The 17,609-nt window shown below is 53.8% G+C and overlaps 2 protein-coding genes across 3 annotated transcripts in view; one reads left to right on the top strand and one right to left on the bottom strand.

The window, feature by feature from the left end:
• TMCC2 (transmembrane and coiled-coil domain family 2) overlaps positions 1-9,050 on the bottom strand; it is a 28,726-nt gene extending 19,676 nt beyond the window's left edge. Inside the window, exons 1-2 of the mRNA XM_075174485.1 lie at positions 8,868-9,050; positions 48-554 (exon numbers count right to left, since the gene is read on the bottom strand). Of these exons, the coding sequence (XP_075030586.1) occupies positions 48-554; positions 8,868-9,041 (681 nt within the window). The 5' untranslated portion in view covers positions 9,042-9,050. The remainder of the gene's footprint in view (positions 1-47; positions 555-8,867) is intronic.
• A 998-nt stretch (positions 9,051-10,048) lies between these two features.
• Positions 10,049-17,609, top strand: part of DSTYK (dual serine/threonine and tyrosine protein kinase) — a 28,291-nt gene continuing 20,730 nt past the window's right edge. Inside the window, exon 1 of one of the 2 annotated variants that reach the window (XM_075174108.1) lies at positions 10,049-10,426. In XM_075174108.1, coding sequence (XP_075030209.1) covers positions 10,186-10,426 — 241 coding nt within the window. In that variant the 5' untranslated portion in view covers positions 10,049-10,185. The remainder of the gene's footprint in view (positions 10,427-17,609) is intronic. The other variant, XM_075174106.1, reaches the window with a different exon arrangement.

Here is a 17,609-nt window from a genome sequence, read left to right as displayed (position 1 = left end):
CTCATGCCCCCCGGCTGCCCAAGGCTGCTCCCGTGGCGCAGCCCTACCTTATCGGCCAGGCACTCGGTGTCCTCGGTCAGCAGGTAGACGGTCCCGCTCTCGGCCAGGAGGATGGCAGTGTCGGTGGTGGAGGAGGACCTGGGGCGGCCCTGGTGCTGATGCAGGATGGCGGTGAGGCTGCTGTCCTGGGGGGCCTTGCGGACGAGGTGGGGGCTCCCTTTCTGGGGCTCCAGCGAGCTGCTCTTGGCCCGCCGGCTGCCGCTGTGCAGGCTGGTGCCGCGCTTGATGGAGGGGCGAGAGCGGATCTGCTGCAGCACCCGGTTGAAGGCGGTGGGACGCGCCGGGAGGTCGTGCAGGGACATGGCGTAGGAGACGCGGTGCATCTCCGGGGACCGCTCCTTCTCGTCGGGGGAGTCGTGGTCGGACATGCCGTAGTGCGGCGGCAGCGAGTCCTGCGAGTTCTGGTGCTCCCGCTCCCGCGACCGCCGGCGGCTGTGGAAAAGGTGCTTCAGGCCATGGCCAAACATGGACCCTTCGGACAGCTGCTGGATTTTCTGCAGGAGAGGAGAGAAAACAACCCCTGTTACGGCATCGCCCCACTTTGGCACACACAGCTCTGGCGGACGATGCCCACGCTAACACCAAACCAAAACGCGAAGCTGAAGGGATTAAAGAGCTTCTGGAGGGCTCTGGGGACCCCACACCAGCCCAAAGGGATCTGCGAAAGGGAACAAGCCTTGTTGCACTTTATACTCATGGAAAAATATTAAACATTAGTGGCCATTTGATGGCACGCAGGGCCGAGCATGGCGGCTCGGGATGGCTCAGGTATGCAGCTCCAACAGCATCACCCACGCTGGAGGAAGGTCTCCAATGATCGCTGGCTACCCCTAAAAGTAGCAAGAGGGGCAGAAAGACCCTTCAGAGCAATGGAGGGAGGAGGGTGCCTGCTGCAGCCAACGCCACGTGCTGCGCAGAGACCCCGACTCCGCGGGCAGCGGGGACGGAGCAGCCTTTTGCTTAGCTAGAAAAGCCGTGGTTACTCCCAGCCTTGGAGCCTCGGCCACCGACGTGCTGCCAGGAACTCTCCGAAACACGCTCCAGGAAGGATCAAGAGGGCTTTTGCCTGGGGGATTTTCCATGGCCCTCGAGCACAGCACAGACCAGGCTGGCTTCACTTACGAGGGTGAAATTGCAGCTCATGGCCCAGTGCCACCAAATCCAGTCCCTGCTGGGCAGCAACTGGTTTCCAGCAGGAGATGGGGGCACACTGTTCCCCCGGGTACCCCTGGGTCTTCCTCTCCCAGGGGGCTGAGACTCCTGTTCCCACAGAGCACACGGCTTTTCTCGTGCCAGCTCCTGGGAATCGGGGCGGACGCTAGCCGCGGCCACAGCGAAGTCATGCAATATGGATGGTGGAACAGATCGTGCTCTCGATTACAGCCGGGTCAGCCCAGAGCAGTTTCCCCGCAGTCACTGGAATGCCCAGATTTGCATCCATGGGAGATTTTGGCTGGGTGCCCTCCACAATCCCCTGCGCGTGGTCGACCAGGGGACAGCGGTGTGGGCAGCAACTTCCAGCATCTGCAAAGGGCTCAATGGATCCCATATCCCAGATCCCTGGTCCATCAGAGCTCCCAGACAGCAAGTAAGTGATCTTGGGATGTTGAAAGATCCTCTCGCCCCCGAAGCAGCTTCAGCTACCAGGAACCCAGCAGATCCCAAGGCGCAAGTCTGCCCTGTTGCTCTCTGTCTCGATTTTGGAGTTAAGCCGAGCACCCTACCTTTAAGGACGCCAGTCCTGACCCTGCTGACGTTCAGGGGCATTTCACCACTGATTTACTGCGGCTGGTTCTCTCCCCAGGGATCCTGGTTCCTGTAACTGCGGCGGTTCCATTTATTCATGCTCGAAAACCAGCGTGAAGCGGGCTCCGAACTGGGAGCTACTTATAGCCCCAGCGGACACTTGGCAAAAGCCCCAGCTTTTAGAAAAGCGGTGATGTTTGAGACACGACCTCCAGGAGCTGCAGACTGTGGAGGATTTCACGGCCATACAGAAAGGATTCCTTCTCCTAAAAATCCCAGGCATTAAAGCCACAGGGTCCAAATCCATAAGGGCCTAATTCTCCTTACACCTGTAATATTGACAAGGAATCAGCAATTAGATCCCGTGTCACTAAGCGCTATAGACAAACCCTTTAATCCTTCTGTTATCCATTCATAATGAAAATTTCTATCCTTTTGGTTTTTCCCAGGAAATATATAATAAATCTACGGTGCTGAATTGCTACTTCAGGAAATAGTGATTTAAATTTTATTCTATTTATAGAGTCTCTATGGAAACAGAGACAGCGTTAGATAGGTAATAACTATAAACCCACAGATTTCTACCATCAAGGGTATGGCACCCCCGGATGCACAGTTAGCCCTTTAGAAGGTCCAAGTGAAAAGAAACGACGAACTCCCTTCCTTGAGGGTAACGAAAACAAAATAAAAGTGAAGCCAGCAATAAAGGAGAGGATGTTTTCCCAGCACCGGCGTGGAGGTGGAAGCCAGCCGCCCTCAGGGGGCTCTTGGCCCAACGATCTGATAGAAATTCACCTTTTAAAAGAAACTCTCCTCAGGCCCTTTCCAAGTTTTCCTGAAAGACCCTTTCCTGGGCTCTGCAGGTAGGGCTCCCGGTGGGACGGCAAGAGATCTGCATGGGAAAAAGGGGGAAAGAAAGCAAAAAGAGGAATCCCAGCTCTGCTGCCCTGGGCTTGAAGCCCCACCAGATCGACGGCTTGCCAAGCTAAAGGCTTGTCTTCGTTAAAGAGTGGTCGGGAGTGGTCACCATGAACAAGCCATTCTGCAACGGTTACTGCAGAGAATTTGCTGATGTAAAAACTCTGTTTTCTTATGTTACTCCAGGATATTACTGCACTTCCAAAGCAGAGGCATTTTTCTGGCACAAAACTACTCGTGGCTCAGAACGGAGCGTCTGCACAGGCTATTTTGGAACAGCCGTTGCTTAATAACTGATGCAATGGATATGGAGATTAATTTCTCAGTGTAGACAGCTGTAAAACATGAAGACTAATACAAAAATATCTTTATTTCTTTTGTCTTTTTCATTAATGCAGCCAGGGTCTCCTGCTCGCGGCGGGGACTTGTTTCCATGGATTTCAAAGCAGCGGCTCCTGCTTCACGTCAGTGGGTCGGTTCTTGCCGGCTGCGGCGGGGTCAAGCCCAAGGCACACCGTCTGGCTGAGCACGGCTCTGGGCTGACCACGGCCGCACTCTCTGCCTCCTTCTTACGTGTTTATCCACGATGGAAACTAATCGCTAAAATGTGAGAAGCTAGGAGGGGGCTGCACGAACCCCCCCTTGTCCCCATCCCACTGCCCTGCCTGCACCGAGAGCAGAGTCCCGGCCCTGCGGGGACACCGCGGAGACAAGCCACGCCTGGTCAAGAACCAAAAAAAACCCCATTTTAACCCAAACCAACATATCTTGCAGGAAGACAGTGACTTGGATGACTTTTCTCTGGGACACTGCTCTTTGGCAATGTCCCGTGGGAGGGCCAGGCACTGCCCTTGCTCGCTGTGGCAGGGATGTGCATCCCCCGCCTCTCGGCCGTGCCGGGCTCTCCAGGGCCGGTGTTCCTCCCGCTGCCAAACGGCCACACAGCCTGAAACCTCCCAGTTTCTCTGGAAAATGGTTTTCCAGCTCTGCCCCAACATCTAAACCTCTTACTCAGCTTTCAGACGCACAAGGAGGGGATCTTGTTGCCATGACCTTATAGCACAACCACACGCTGCAAAATCCCGCTTAATTATTATTATTATTATTATTAATTATTTATATCCCTGGCCTGCCCAGAGGCTCCAGCCAAGACTCTGCAGCCCTTTGGAGGCATTGCACAGGCACAGTGGAAGACCATCCCACCTCATCCCATCCCATCCCATCCCATCCCATCCCATCCCATCCCATCCCATCCCATCCCATCCCATCCCACAGCACTCCATAATTTAAGGTGCGGGGGGGAACCATTCCTCCAGTGGGCAGAGACAGGGAATGAGCCACTGAGCAGCTCGCAGCCCTGCAAACAGCAGCAGGACCCCAGGAGGTCCAGCTCACCCCCGCATGGAATTTCGAGTCCTCCTGCTGCTTTCTCCAGCTGATCCTCCTACGGGTGCCCAGCAAGGGTGTCCTACCACCATCCTGCACCCCATTGCCAGCAGCCAGGCTGCAGGCTGGGGGCTGAGTTGTCCCCGTGGGGTGGCAGCCAGCCCAGCTGCCCCTCGCATCCCTATCTCACACCAGCATCCCGAGCCCCCGTTCTGCTGCTCCTCCCACTGCCACAAACCCCAAGGAAAACATATAGATGTTCTAAAATGGAAAATAAAGGACTCCCCCACACACGCTTCTCCTCCCAGGGACAGGATGAGAGAACAAACATGTGACAAACGTTAGTCATGTTGTTTAATGCACTACCAAAACGCTACAGTGACACACAGCTCCTTAAACACTCTCCAGAACATCTGCGGGGCCGGCACCGACTGCCCAGGTGTGGCTCCGGCCGGGGGGGCTGCGGACCCCCGCGAGCTCCCAACCTCAGCTGGCATTTGCAGGGCGAGAGAGGAGCCAGATGTGCTCCCGGGGGAATAACACAGCGAGCAGCAGCCCACGACCGCTTCTCCCACGGCTGTCACCTCTGCATCTCCTGAATTGACTGCGGGGATGCTGAGCGCTGAAATTCGGTGGGGAGCAAGGATGGGGACCCTGGGGGGTCAGATCTGGGGGGGCTGGGACTATAAGCAGCTGGGGACGGAGCGCTTGGCCTCAGCGCTTGGCCCACACCAACAGGACCGTGTGTCTGCTGGGATGCACCGTGCAGCTCCCGGGAGGGCAGCGCGCCCCGGCCTCGGCTCTCGCCCCTCCTGGCACAAACCCTGGGGAAACACGCAGTCCTTCTGGCTGCGCCCTGCCCGGGGGGATGCTCTCCTCTCCCCGGGGGGCTGGGGGTCCCAGCGTGCAGCTCTGCAGCGGTGAGAGTGGGGACCCGCCGGGGTGCCTGCCGGCAGCCCGAGAGCTTTTGATGAGCAATGCCCCGGGGAGATGATGGATGCGACCGCTCCAGGGACCGCGCTGCTCCTGCTCGAGCTGCTTGACAACAGCTCCATCCCACTAACCGCAGGGGAGCCGGCTCACCTTGGCAGTGTCCTTTCAAGACCAAAATATGCCTGGAAAATTGTTCGTGCGAGGGATTAAATATAAATGTACCTGAGGGTTTAGAATAGGGGCTGGCGACCTTTACGGAGAGGAGGAATCCTCCGCATCCTCCCTGCAGCGAGCAGCCTGCACAGGCACCGCCATGGGGGGGCCTCTGAACCCCATCAGGGCATCTCCACTCCCAGACCCATCCCCTCCCAGCGAGGGACCTTCAAACAAATTAAACTAGCTGATGGGTTTGACCTGCTATGAGGAAATGAAGGCTAATGCTTCACCCCAAACCCTCCCGCCACCGCCGTCCCAACCCCATTGCTCAGGGCAGGACCTGTGCTGGGGACTGCACGTCCCGTGGCGGGACCTCCCCTTGTCCTTCATCTCCCTCCTCCCCAGGAGATGTTCCCCAGCTCCCGGAGAGGTTTCCCAGCTCCAGGAGAGGCTCCCCAGCTCCAGAAAGCCCAGGGGAAGCTTTCTGTCCATGGATGCGGGGTTTGGATCAGGCCCTGGGAAGAGGGAAGGGCTCAGGCCAATGCCTCTGGACTCCTGCTGCTCTTGGCTTTCGGGTTCAAAGGAGGGAAAGGCGGGAGCCATGAAGACCGAGATCGTGAAACTGGAGATGGAAATGATGTCAGGCTTCAACTTTCAGCCCTTGGCCAGATCAGCCCATTTGGGAAAATAGAGAGACCCAGGGAAAACACTCAGCTCTGAGATGCTCGGGGAAAGTGGGAGTGGGACCAAGTGGTGAACGCCTTGGTGGTGGGACGCCCCGGACACCCCGGCAGCTGCGAGAGGCTGGATGTCTCCTTCTGCAGTGTTTTGTATGGATCCAGTCACTCTGCTGCAGAGCGCAGAAATCCCTGCCACCCAACGTATTTTTGAGCAGAACTATGTGTCATGCATCTGCTTTGCTCCTTGCCAGAACTTTTTTTTTTCTCTTTTCCCCTAATGGAGCCCTCGCTCTCGGCAAAGGAGCTGGAGTCGGGGCTGGGGATCGGAGAGCTGCCGCGGATCTGCCGGGGTTAGGGGATGGAGGTGACACAAGGCAGTCTGTTGTTTCCAGGTTGCCAGCTCAAATCCATCTTTGGCTGGCAGCAAACAAAAGTTTACATCTGGTGTTTGTTCACTGTCCGCGGGGAGATGAATCTGTGGGTCTTGGTGTGTGGCACCGTGCCAGCCTGGGGACAGCAGAGGGGCCAAGGACCAGCTTGTTTGATCCCACCCACCATGGCGAATGCAGAGCAGGGAGAGCAGCTCCCAAAGAGGTTTGGAGCAGGAAAATTTTAAGATTATATTAACAATGCCACTAATTGCAGCAACAGGAGGTAAAGTGGCTGAATCGGTGGTGTCTGTGGCAGGGCCAGGCAGAGCACCCAGCTCTGCCGCGGAAGCTGTGGGCAGCACTGAGACGCAATTTTTCATGCGTTCTGCCTGGCCGAAGCAAGTTTGAGGATTCACTCCATGCAGGCAATTAATTGCTGAGCTACAAATGCGTTAAAGGCGAGCATCGCGAAGCAAACCTGCATTAGGGTATCATACGCGCATCGATAAAATCAATGGGCATTTGGCCACTGCTGTTGCTGTGAGCTGGACCGGGCTGCAGACCAGGCTGAGCTCCAGCCCTGGACGCGCCGACCAAGGAACGTTTGGCCTGGTGACCATCCCCATCGTAAGCTGCGGCTCCTTTTGCCCCACGCTCCCACCCCTTTCTGACTCAGTGTCTGGGTGAAAGGCCCCGGGTGGGATGGAGAGAGGCTGGGGGATGATGCGGATGAGAAGCACCTCCTTGGCCAAGCCAAGTCGAGCCTCCCTGAGGTAAGGGTGTCCCACTCCACCAAGCCTTGCGTGGCCCTGAGCACCACATCCCCACGGATTGGCCTTCCTCTGGCACGGGGTCTCCCCTCCAGCTGTTTTTAGGGCAGCAGCAGCAGTTGTACATCACATGAGCAAAGCCAAAACGGCCTCAGGAGCAGGAGCTGCTGCTCGGACATCGAGGAAAAGGCACCGTCTGTCACAGCAAGCAGCGTCCTGCAACCACGGGGATTCTTGTGCTTAAAGCAGCCGAGTTCTCCTACGGGAACGGGGGTTTTTATTTCCTGGCCGCCTTTCTGGAAGGGATGCATGCAGGCATGGCAGCAGCCTGGCAGTCCTGGCTGTGCTTCCCAGCTCCCGCGTGACCTTGACCGTGCTGGTAAGACCTTCTAGGCCAAGCGGCAGGCTGGGATGCTCCACCACAAGGGTCTCCATCCTGGATGCCAGGCTGCCCCTGGGTGACCAGGGACATTTTCCACTTTTGTCCAGGTCTTTTTAAACCAAAGAGTGGAAGCGGTACCTCTGTACCACCACGGCGTGACCACCACATCGCCTTTGACAGCACTGCCACGAGCACGCTCTGCCCGTGGCCACAACGTGCTGCAGCGCCTGAAAACACCAAAGTTACAAGCAGGGAATTTATCTCTGCAACATAAAACCCCACCGCATCCACGCCAGCGGGACCCTGTTGAATGGCCGGGGGTGGGAGCTGCTCTGCTTTCAAACCCACAGGAAATTTCTGCCCAATTTCACCTGGGACCGCTCCATCCTGCCTGCCCGCATCCCTGCCCGCGCCCTGCTGCCGGGGACCGGCTCCCTTCCCTCCCGCAGCGCTGCAGTGCCGCGTAACTTGTTTTCCTCATTAACCGGACACAGCCCGAAGGCACAGGAGGAGCAGCCTCGGGGCCATTTATACACCGTCGCTTCCCGGCTGCCGCAGCACTAATCCTATCAGCGCGGCCGGCGGTCCCCCGAGCATCTCCCCCACGCTCAGTGCTGGGGTGACTCTGGCAGTTATTTATTGGGGTCTGCTCAGTCCCTCTGCAGGGGGACAGCCCTGTTATCCCAAAAAAAGCCTGCTCGGGTGATGGCAGCCCGCTCTGGACCTGCCCCGGGGTACGACCCTCGTGCCTGCAGCCCCCTTGCCAAGGGTGGCTGGTGTCAGCAGGGTCCTCCCGCCTTTCCCACTGCCACCCTATTATTATATCGCTGCTCTTGGCCAGGCTGCAGCAGGGCCACAGCCTCGGCAGTGCCCAGCCCTGTGCACGTTTGTGCAAGCCTACTACGAGGCATCTCGACCCTGGGAGGTGGCCTACTGCCATACCCTCCCCTGGGAACATCCCCAGTGCAGGAGCATCCCTAATCTGGGAGCATCCCAACCCGGGACCTCTTCATCCCAGGAGCATCCCCATCCCAAGAGCATCCTCATCTCGGGACCATCCTCATCTCGGGACCATCTTCATCCTGGGACCATCTTCATCCCAGGACCATCTTCATCCCAAAACCATCCCCATCCTGGGACCTTCCTCATCCCGGGACCATTCCCATCCTGGGACCATCCCCATCCTGGGACCATCCCCATCCCGGAAGCATCCTCATCCCGGCGCCATCCCACATCCTCCAAGGTCACACCTGTAGCAGACCAGGGACCAGAGTGTGGGGATGGTGGTACCCCACCAAGGCGTACATCCCACCGGTAACGCCACCGGTAACGCCATAGGGTGCCTGCCCGATTGGTAACCCCACTGTTGACCCTATGGAGTCCTCACCCCTCCGCTGACCCCACCGGGATGCTCACCCCTTTGCCAACCCACCGGTACCCGCCGGCCGGTGCCACCGCGGCTCACCTTCAGATCGGGGGGCTTGGTGCGCGGCGGCGGCGGCGGGACAGCACCCGCCTCGGGGGCCGCCGCCGCCGCCTCCCCGGGCTTGGCCTCCATGGCGGCGGGGCCGGGCGGCTCCCCCGCGGCGCCGGGGTCCTCCTCGGGCTGCCGCAGCTCGTCCGACCGGCACCGCTTCATACCGGTGCGCCGTGCCCCCGGGAGGCGGGGGCGACTACGGCCGCGGCGGCGGCGGCGGGCGGCGCCCGGGCGGCCGCTGCGGGGCCCGCGGGCTCCGCGCCCCCGCCCCGCCCGCGCCTGCCCCGCCGTGCCCGGGCCGGGCGGCGGCTCCGCGCCGCGGCGGCTCCGCGCCCGCCGGCATCGGCATCGGCATCCCCGCCGCCGCCGCCGCCGCCGGGGCCTGAGTGGCAGCGGCACTGGCCAATGGCGGCGGGAGGTGGGCGGGGCCGGCGGCGGCGATTGGCGGCGGCGGCGCGGAGCTGTCGCGGCGCGCGGTGCTGCCGGGCCCGCCGCCCCCGGCCGAGCCGGACCGCGCAGCGCGGAGACGGGAGCGAGAGCCCGGCTCGCCGCCGCCCTGCCCCCGGGGCGCTCCTTTGCCGTTTGTTTCCCCTTTTTAATATCATTTTTTATTGTAATTAATTTTTTTATTTTTTTCCTCGCCCCCCGCGCTGGAACCCGCCGCAGCTCCGCGGGCCCGGTGGTGCTGACCGGGCAGCGGGGCCGTCTCGCCGCGGCCGAGGTTCCATCGCCGCTTTGCCTCAGTGCGGGTGTGGCTCCGGGCGAGGGCTCCGCCGGCCACTGTCATCCGCCTGCTGCTCCCGATCCTCCGCCCCGCGCCTCCCTGCCGGCCCCCGCCTGCCCCCCAGGGCTGACCGGGGGTGGGCGGAGGCCCCGGAGAGGGGTTGGCAGCCGCGGGACGGCGGACGGGCGCGCTGGGCCCGCCCCGGGAGCCCCGCCGGCCTCACGGGACTACAGCTCCCGGCGTCCCCCGCGCGGGGCGCAGGCTCCTGGAGCGGGTGAACTACAACTCCCGGCATGCCGCGCGCCCGGGGTCCACCCGGCCTCCTCCCCCTTTGCCCCGCGGCGCCCCGATAAAGGTTCCGCGCCGCACGCAGCGCGGCTTGCTGAGGCGCTGCCCCTGAGGAGGAAGGCGGCGGCGGGGGTAGGGGAGGCGGGAGGGGTGGGGGGGGGAGAGACGAGGAAAGCCTGGCCGCCGGGGGCGCGCCGTTCCCTCCGGGAGGGCGGAGAGGCCGGGAGCGGCAGCCTGGCAGGGGCCGAGTGTCCCCCGCGGTGGGGAGGGGATAGCGCAACGGACCCGGAGGACATGGAGGGCGAAGGGGCCCCTTCGTGGCGGGGTGCCGGCGGGGTGATCCGCGAACTGTGCCGCTCCTTCGGCCACTACAACCGGCACCTGGCGCGGCTGCAGCACAACCTGCGCGAGACCAAGAAGTTCTTCCGCGACGTCAAGTACTCCCAGGGGCACCCCTTCACCTCGGCGGCCACCGGCGAGGGCCTCCCCGCCGGGGCTGGGGAAGGGGCCCTCCGGGACGGCCCCACGCCCGGCGGTGAGAGGGGGACGGGGGAGGTCGGGCAGGGCTCTGCGGCGGGCGGGGAGGCCTGTGTTTAGGGTGTGGGGGGGAAACGGAGGCGGACTGTGGGGATAAATGGGGGGCTCTGGGGGTGTGGGGGCCTGTGGGGTGAGCTGTGGGCAGCGAGGGGTGGGGGCTTGTGAGGGTTGGGGTGTGGGTGGGCTGTGGGGGGCGAAGGGTGCAGCTGGGGGAGTGGGCGAGGGGGAGGTCTTGGGGGGCTGTAGGGTCTGTAATATGGGGGGTTAAATGGGCTGTGTGGGGGGGTGAGGGCCTTTGTGGGGTGAAGTAAGCAGGCGAGTGGGTGATGGGAGCTGTCGGGGAGATGGGCCCCTCTGCCCATCTTCCTAACCCCCACCCGGCAGCTCCCAGCCCCTGGGAGGGGGTTAGGAAGATGGAGCACCTGGGGAGTGGGTGGCTTGTGGGGTTGGTGGAGCTCTGGGAATAGTGCCGGGCTTCATTTATCAACTTTATCCTCATCTGTCACTGTTGACAAACATGTGGTGGGAGCCCTCCTGCCACATGCAGAAATTTATCTTTCCATAAGACTGTCTTGTGAGAAGAGTTTAGCGTGACATTAAATATATATAAAGATCTTCTTTATTCGTTTCCAAATGGCTCATGAGTCATCTGTGTTGGCTACTTGTCCAAGATACTTGTCCATGCTTGTCTTATGCTTACAATTCTGATTTGAAAATTGAAGTGTTGTTGAGCTCTTCTGTCAGTCTGTGTGAAAAAAGTAGTGTTCCACGTAAACTGTCAGAATAGAAGTGAATAGTTTCGTAAAAATGTGGTGTCTCTGTTTACATCTTTCTGTGACTTCCCAGAAGTAGGAATTAGTTGGTTTCACTCGTTTTCTGTGGGTCTCAATGCTGTTTGAATGGTAGCACTCCACTGGAGTTGCTCTTCTCTTTGGTTACTTCTTGTAAAACATTGCTAGTCAAATACAACTGCATCTTTGAAAGTCTGCTTATAGGGCTTTGTAGATGTGGATGCATCGTTAATTAAATATTCCTGACATAGGATACGGATTTCACCAAATACCCTGCCTGTTGTTTCTAATACAGAGCGCTTATAACCTCCTTTTTTTTCCAAATACCTACTTTGACCCAGTTTGACTTTACTGCTAACCCTTAACTATCAGGGCTTCAAGGAAGGGCTGACTACTTTAGAGCTGGTTCATGCAAACAGTAATAACAGCGTAGACTCTTGGTTCAGGATTTCAGACTGCAGAGCTTGTATAACATTTACCGTCCTTAAAAATAAAACTTAAATCAGTAGTTTTCAAGCTGGTGAAGTGGTGACATGTTCCAGGTGGGGCACAGATCAAGTTAATAAACCTGCTCCGTGTTAGAAGGTGGGAAGTCATGGTGGCAGTCTTGAGGGGAGTGTGGAAAGAGGAAGGGGGAGGATGAAGAGCAGGACTTGGTAAAATAATGGAGGCTGGCAGTTTTCTTAAAAGAGTCAACTGCAAAATAACTGTGAACCAATGATTATTATTTTTTTAACATATGGGAAGACACAAGCCTTTGCCTGAAACCCAGAGCCTTGTTATTGCTTATTACCTTTGTGCCTGAATAATCACCTTTGGACAGAGCTGCTTCTTTCTGTAAATTTTTAGTTGTATTGTACATTTCCAGTACTCTCTGAAACTTAGTGGCTGGTAATAAAGCATTTTTCCCCTGTCTAACATGGGGAGATTATTTTAAGTGTCAGAGGGTTTAAGGAGCATAGTTCTCACTGACTTCAGAACCACTTTTTCCTAGAATCTGCCCTACAGGTGGTGTCAAAGTGGGAGGAATTTTGACTGAACAGTTCTGCAGACTTTTTGCAGTGCTCTGCAGTGTGCTGACATTTTGTGAAATGACAGTGAATGCTAACATTGTGTGAAATACAAAGGAACTGGGAAGTGAAATGGGCTTGAAGTGGAAAAATAAACTGCGAAAGTAAATTTAGATGTCTTGGAAACAAAACAAATGTGAAGGAGTTTGCTTTTGAGACACCTGTGAAGCTAATGTAACAACACAGAAAGGTAACTGCCCTTTGAATCAACAACTCAAGCAACCTAAAGCACAGCCTGGGTTACTCTGTCCAAAGCCAGACCTAAGTATCTGCTAAGCTGAGTAGTAGCCACTGACCTTTCAGGTAAGCTGGCTCAGTCAGGGTTGGGTACTTGAAGGAGCAAAGCGTACTTGCTTTTACATCCCACCCTCCTCTGCGTAGGAGGATGACAGGCAGTATTCGTCAATAAAGGATTGTCGTTGACCAAGTGTTCCCTCTGTGGCCTTAGTACCAGGACTTACTCCTCATAGTAAGAGAAGTAAAATAAAATTCAAGGGAAAAAATAATTGCCTTCCAGCTAATGTTTATGAGGGGAGGGAAAGTCTTGTTTGCACTGTCTGCATTTCTGAAGCATTCAACAAAATATTGTCTGTTCTCTAGGTCTGCTTTGTCATGAATAGGCTTTTAAGAATGATTTGTTAAAGTACTATGTGGCTGGGGTTGAGTTAATTCTTTTCATAGTAGCTAGTATGGGGCTATGTTTTGGATTTATGCTGAAAACAGTGTTGATAACACAGAGATGTTTTCATTATTGCTGAGCAGCGCTTACACACAGTCAAGGCCTTTTCTGCTTCTCACCCCACCCCACCAGCGAGGAGGCTGGGGGTGCACAAGAAGCTGGGACAGCTGACCCCAACTGACCAAAGGGGTATCCCACACCATATGGTGTCAGGCTCAGCAATATAGAGCTGGGGGAAGAAGGCAAGGGGGACGTTCGGAGTGATGGCGTTTGTCCTCCCAAGTAACTGTTATGTGTGATGGAGCCCTGCTTTCCTGGAGATGGCTGAACACCTGCCTGCCGATGGGAAGCAGTGAATGGATTCCTTGTTTCGCCTTGCTTGCGTGCGCGTCTTTTGCTTTACCTATTAAATTGTCTTTATCTCAACCCACGAGTTTTCTCGCTTTTACCTTCCGATTCTCCCCCCATCCTACTGGGGGAGTGAGCCATAGGCTGCGTGGAGCTTAGTTGCTGGCTGGGGTTAAACCACGACACTATGACAATCCTGTAGCTTTAGCCTGCATAGATCTGACAGCTTCTTGTTCTTGGTGCTGTTAGATAGTGTGTTTTTTACTGACTTTCTGTAAAAAGAAAATCTTAATTAGGGACTCGGTAGCAGATTTTACTAAAATATGTAAACATACTAAGAAAAAAACCAGCAACCCTGCTTTCTCCTAATTGTAGTTGTTTTCTTCATTCTTGCTTGGAATAACTTGAACTCTTGGACCTAGGAACCTGAGTTTTTTTGATCTTTCTTTTGCCTTATTTCAGAAATTTCTGTAAACTGAGGTGTACCTCTTGTACAGATATCCACAGCATCTCTAGAGTTTTGGTTAGCAGCTGTGGTGTTATCTTAATGAGTCTGGGCTGGTGGGAAAGCCCTAGGCTTGGGAGCCTAGTGACTCTCTACAAAAATTTATTTTGTAGGGGGTGAACAGAGGGTTTGGAAGAGTTTTCATCCTGATGCTATATTGACTGAGGGTGTATATCGTGGTTAAAATGTGACTGCTCTGCCTATATTGCTGTGATCCTCAAAAGGTTAGGACTCCTATTGTGCTGTTAGGTATGTCAACATAAGAAGATGGGTTTTAAGACTAGATAATGTGTGGAGAGGTGGTCGGGAGGGTACTTGTGAAATAACTCCTCAAATAGATGGGAGGAGGCCCTTGCTAACAAGCTTCAAGTTAAGCAGAAGATGAAGCTCGGTTCTGCAGACCGTGGGGGCTGCTAATGTTAAAAGAGCTGCTCCTGTAGGAACTGCTTATGTCGGTATATTGATTAGTCACATGCGTTCTTCTGGAATTGACACCACTGGGCTGACAGATGTGTGGTGGGGTAGAACTAAAACTTGGTTTATACAACTGAGTGTGTTAATCATGTCTTGTAGTGGTCAAGGCATGCTGCAAGTCCTCGCCAGCACCACAGAAATGTAAGGATTTTTATGAAAGGTATCAGTATTTGCAATAAGAAGTATGAGGGTCTGGCCTTATTTAGGCACTGTTGTCTGCATGTGTTTTTGAAAATAGAATAGAAAGACAAGTAAGACCAGCAGTATAGTTGGCCTTCCTTGAAAGGGGGATGAGTAAATGCTTAGGGCTTCTATAGATTCCATAAATTCAACCTAAGATTCTTCTGGCAAGTGTTTGACTGAATTTTGAGAGGAGTCTTGGTGAGAGACGTCCTTGTTCTTGGACAGGCCTCCTTTTATCAAAAGGAGCTCAATAGGATGCACGCGCTTAAGGACTCCCCCTGCAGCCATTTTTTTTGAAGTGTTTATCACATGTCTCCAAGTGATACAGCATACGGATACAGTATGTATCCATAAGCTAAAATCTTTGGCAAAAGTCCTGTCACAAACAGTAGCTGCTCGCATAGATATGGGAATATTGCTGCATCTCTTCAGTAAGCAAGTTCTAAATCTGCTTTTTGTTAGGTACCACAGGAGGTCATATTCTCCCAACTTGAATTCTTCATGTTCAGATTAATGGCATCACCTATTAAGTACTGTATGAGTGTTTTTACCCTGTGTCTTACTCTGATGTGCAGAAATAGCAATATACTTTCTGCGATGCAGAATATGAGCCATAGCTCCATCGCTGTGCAATTTGCTTCAGGTTTGAGACCTTGAGGTCACTGTAAGTTACCCAGTGATAGATACGTGCAGGATTGAAACCGCTGCCGTGACTTGGGTGCCTTGGTGGTGCACTGGGTTGGTTGTGATAGGGCTGAATCTTGCTTTTGGTGCTGGTTCCAGGTTTGTACTCCACAAACTTGGAATATCGCAGTGTGACATAACGTTAAATGTAATGGCTTTGTTACTGATCCCGCTTGTAGTAAACTCATTGAATAAACGCTGATCACAGGGAGGTTGTGTGCATGAAAAGATGAAAGGTGTTTTAAAGATGTAGTATTTACATATTCATTCCATGCTTCAGTAATTTCAGCTAAGCTGCTGTATTTCAATCATTTTGTGCTGGCATTAAGTACCCATAAATACAGAGGCTGCCCAGAATGAGGAGAGGGTGCAATCTGCCTCTTCTTTTCTTTTCAAAAGCCTGTGCAAAGAAGGCTTCACGGCCTGTACAATGCCTTCTGAATTGCTTTTTTCATGCTTGGTAGCTGAAGAGTTAGCCTGAATTCCAGTTGAAGTTTCAATAGATGTAAGGAGATCAAAGAAATTCTTTACCTTGTAGATGAAGGCTTAAATGTACTACTTGTGCGTTTTTGCTGATTTTTATCTTTTATGAGCTGCTAGCCAGATTCTGCCCTTCAGTCACTTGATGTGGGCACTCTGCTATGGTTGTGGATCTTGAAAAGCTTGTTTAAGAAACAGTTACGAAGAGTCACACTTCAAGAAGTGATGTCTCTCTTAACCTTTTCCAAACTGTTGGTTTATGGGGGTCAGCGTCTGGGACTGTGTGGGGCAGAGGTGCAGGAGAGGGGCTTGCTGAGGCACAGGGAGGGTTTCCCCTTCGTGTTGTGTGGGATGGAAGGACTCCTCTGATGGAGAGAACTCCTCCAGCAGCCCTATTTCCAGACTGCAGATTTGAAGGAAAGGTAAATCTTAGGCAAGAGGTTAAAGAAGCCTTAAACTGGGTCTAAGACACAATTAACTACACATGGTGTTGCTCCCAATTTGAATGATTTTAACTAAAACAGAGGAATGGAATGCTATCAGAATGAGGACTAGAATAGTTGTTGTATGTTATCTTTAATTTTGTTAGTAGTGTTGAGGAATATCTTTGTATACGAGAGTATCTTGTTTTCTTGGGGCTTGAGATGCTGAAACAATTTTGGATGCCAGAACATGACTCATTAAAAGAATTTTAATAGCTCTGGTGAAACAAGACCTTCCCCTACAAAATCCCTGCTGGTGCTTCTCTGCTGTATTGTATTTGAGTCTATCTTTAAACTGTTGTTCTTGTCAGTTTGCCTGATGTCAGGGCAATCGTACTGGTTTATAGCTTTCAGATTTGGCAGTTCTTTTGGGGACTGGTGTCTCCATTTGCCATTTCATTCTTGGGTGCCATCTGCCTTCAGATCTGGGAACATGAGCTAGCTCTCTGGCTGTGGTGGAACACTAGCTGTTTTGTACTCGCAGGGATTGTGCTGAAGTGCAGCAGATGGGGAATTTGTTTGTATCCTTTTTTTTGTACTACCAGAATTATTCTGTTGCTATGCATAAGGTAACGCAAAGCTGCTTAAACTTCAGCTTAGATGACTGAGCGTGGGAAAATCTGTATTTAGGACTTGTAAAAGAATACAGAAGCTAAATTCAGTACTGAGACTGAATAACGTAGTAAGGCAAATGCAAGGAGTTGCAGCATCATGGACTAAGAATTCAAAGGACCTGCTTAGTGGGATGGTACAGCTGATGCTTCAGATGGGTAAGGAGAGTGATTACAGGGAGTCCTGCTACTCTGAAGAAGATACAGATGTTGAGTAATTTCCTTTTGCAGCTTAAATGTTCTTAAAATTAGTAAGAATATCTAGCAAACTGTGCCTATTTAGTTTAACTATATAGGTTAGGAAAGATGTGTTAGTGCGATCAAAGGAGCGAAGCCCTTTCTTACTGTGTTTTAGACTGCACTAGGAACCTTCTGGCTGCAGCAAAGAGTGTCTTCCCTTGGGCTCATCTCTACGCAGGCTGGTGAAAGCATGACAGTTTCTTTAGATGCTGTGATTGTATTTCCGTCATAGGGAATTACTGGCAGAGGCTATTAGTTCTGCTACCATGTCTCAGCAAACTTGGTCTTGTCATCTGCTTCATGTAGAGAAGCAATTTTGCAAGAATGCCTTTCCTTGAGGCTAGAAAGGAGGTTTTGCTGCTTTAATGTCAATGATCCTAGACTTTGGTCAACAAGCTTGTGCAGTAATACCCTTGGGATTTGGTAGATGCAAAGTATTTGACGTTTTTAAGTGTGTGGGTGGAACTGTCACCAATTCATAGTTGATTGAATTTATTTCTGATACATGACAGGAACGTTCTGTATAGCCAAGCCATCAAAACTTGGGGAGAGTTAGCCTTAGTGACCCATTGGGCCTGCTTGAACTCTGGAGCAAGGCAAAACACTGTTCCAACCCAAGGCAAAACTAGCCCTT

This window comes from Calonectris borealis, chromosome 26 (assembly GCF_964195595.1).
Source record: "Calonectris borealis chromosome 26, bCalBor7.hap1.2, whole genome shotgun sequence".
In the NCBI taxonomy this organism is placed as follows: Eukaryota; Metazoa; Chordata; class Aves; order Procellariiformes; family Procellariidae; genus Calonectris; species Calonectris borealis.
This window is presented reverse-complemented; position numbering and strand designations above follow the sequence as displayed.